Source organism: Gavialis gangeticus, unplaced genomic scaffold (assembly GCF_001723915.1).
Source record: "Gavialis gangeticus isolate Ggan-Ray unplaced genomic scaffold, GavGan_comp1, whole genome shotgun sequence".
In the NCBI taxonomy this organism is placed as follows: Eukaryota; Metazoa; Chordata; order Crocodylia; family Gavialidae; genus Gavialis; species Gavialis gangeticus.
The window spans coordinates 41861780-41863385 of NW_017729034.1; the positions used below are offsets into that span (position 1 = coordinate 41861780).

Consider the following 1606-nt stretch of genomic DNA (forward strand, 5'->3'; position numbering starts at 1 on the left):
TGATGACCACTTGACTTTTGCAGCTCTTATTGTTGGGGATAACTCTTCGATAGAATAAGGAAGAGGTACTCCAAGTGTTTCTCTGGACTTGGGCAAGCTTCTATGGACTTGAATAAATTGGGGCCAAACAAGTTGGCTCTTGAATATTAGAGGAGTAAAAGTTGTCTGTCCTGATTGTTATCAGTCATGTAATCTCCTAATAGTAAAGCATTGAAATGTCTAAGTAACATAACGTATGACAATGTTCTGTATCTATTCTGACAGCAGTAGGAATGGCATAACTGACTTGAAATGAGGGAAAAACTTGCTGAATTAATAGTAAAAATACTGATTTTTACTTCACTTTTGGAAGCAAGCAGGCTATGAGAACACGTTCCAACAAAGGAAAATTGCCACTTCTCACAAGTGTAAAATACTTAAATTGCTTTGTGTTGCTGCTAGTGAGGCACCATCATTGCAGAGAATATTTGAGAATTCCTATCTTTTTGCCCAGTGCACTCATTTGTTGGCGCTCAAACATTTTTAGTGGGTTTTAGATCTTGTATCTGCTTTCTTTACCCTCTGTTTATGCTTTCTTGATGTGGGGGAGATTTTTAGTATTATACAAATTCAAACTTTGAGTAATTGTTGGTGATAAGCAACTTAAAGAAATTGTTCTAGCTGTTAACTTTTACTGAAACTAAATCTAGTGGTAGGGTGTGATCACTCCCCAAGTTAAAGTGGGAGTCATAACTTAATTTGAAATTAATTGTAGTATAAGAACTTCAAAAATATAGCAAAACAGTTGATCTGTTAAAACACCAGCATACTAAAAAAAAAATCCAGCTTGCTTTATACCATTACTGGTTTCTGCTAATTTTTGGTGTCTAGCTGTAATTCCTGCAGCATCTACTGTTCTGTAGGAGATCGAAAATTAGGTACAGCTTAGCTTGAATTTTAATACAACACCTTAATGGTACTTGTCAGTGTTCTGAAAAAGTAAATATGCTGTGAACCCAAAGATTGTAGCTAGTTGCAGGCTTCTTTAAACTATATCCTTTTTTCTCTCAGGTGAAGAAGAATTTTCTTACGGATATTCCCTAAAAGGAATAAAGACATGCAATTGTGAAACTGAAGACTTCGGTGAGAAGTTTGATGAAAATGATGTGATCGCATGTTTTGCTGTAAGTTAATATTTATTTCATTATTTTTTAATTTTGGGTCTTCAGACTTGGTTCATGTGGGAGGGGTTAATATGAATTAGTAAAGCAAAATTAAGTAACTTGATGGTTAACTTTACCTTGGTGTTGCTTCGTATCTACACAGAGGTTAGATGTTACCGTCTGTGAGTAGGGAAGCTACAATGTAGATACAACAATTTAAAAAAAAAAAAATGTAAACCCTTAAGGTTGTTGTTCATAGCAAAGCTTTACACAGAGTTAACCTTGAGTCTTGAGACCCCTCCCCCCGCCCAAAAAACAAACAGGTTCTGTTTGCTCCCAAACTAACCTAGTTCATTTAGAGAAACCGTCATAAGTTAGTTAAAATCAGCCTTGGGCTTTTTGAATGTCGGTACCTAGCCTTGTTTCTATTTCTGGCTCTTCTGGATGACCTTGGACAAATTACT

General features: G+C 35.7%; 1 protein-coding gene across 2 annotated transcripts in view; it reads left to right on the plus strand.

Moving 5' to 3' along the window:
• Positions 1–1606, plus strand: part of HNRNPU (heterogeneous nuclear ribonucleoprotein U) — a 34988-nt gene that overhangs the window by 21510 nt on the left and 11872 nt on the right. For both annotated transcript variants that reach the window (XM_019527075.1, XM_019527076.1), the window contains exon 6: positions 1051–1163. In XM_019527075.1, coding sequence (XP_019382620.1) covers positions 1051–1163 — 113 coding nt within the window. The remainder of the gene's footprint in view (positions 1–1050; positions 1164–1606) is intronic.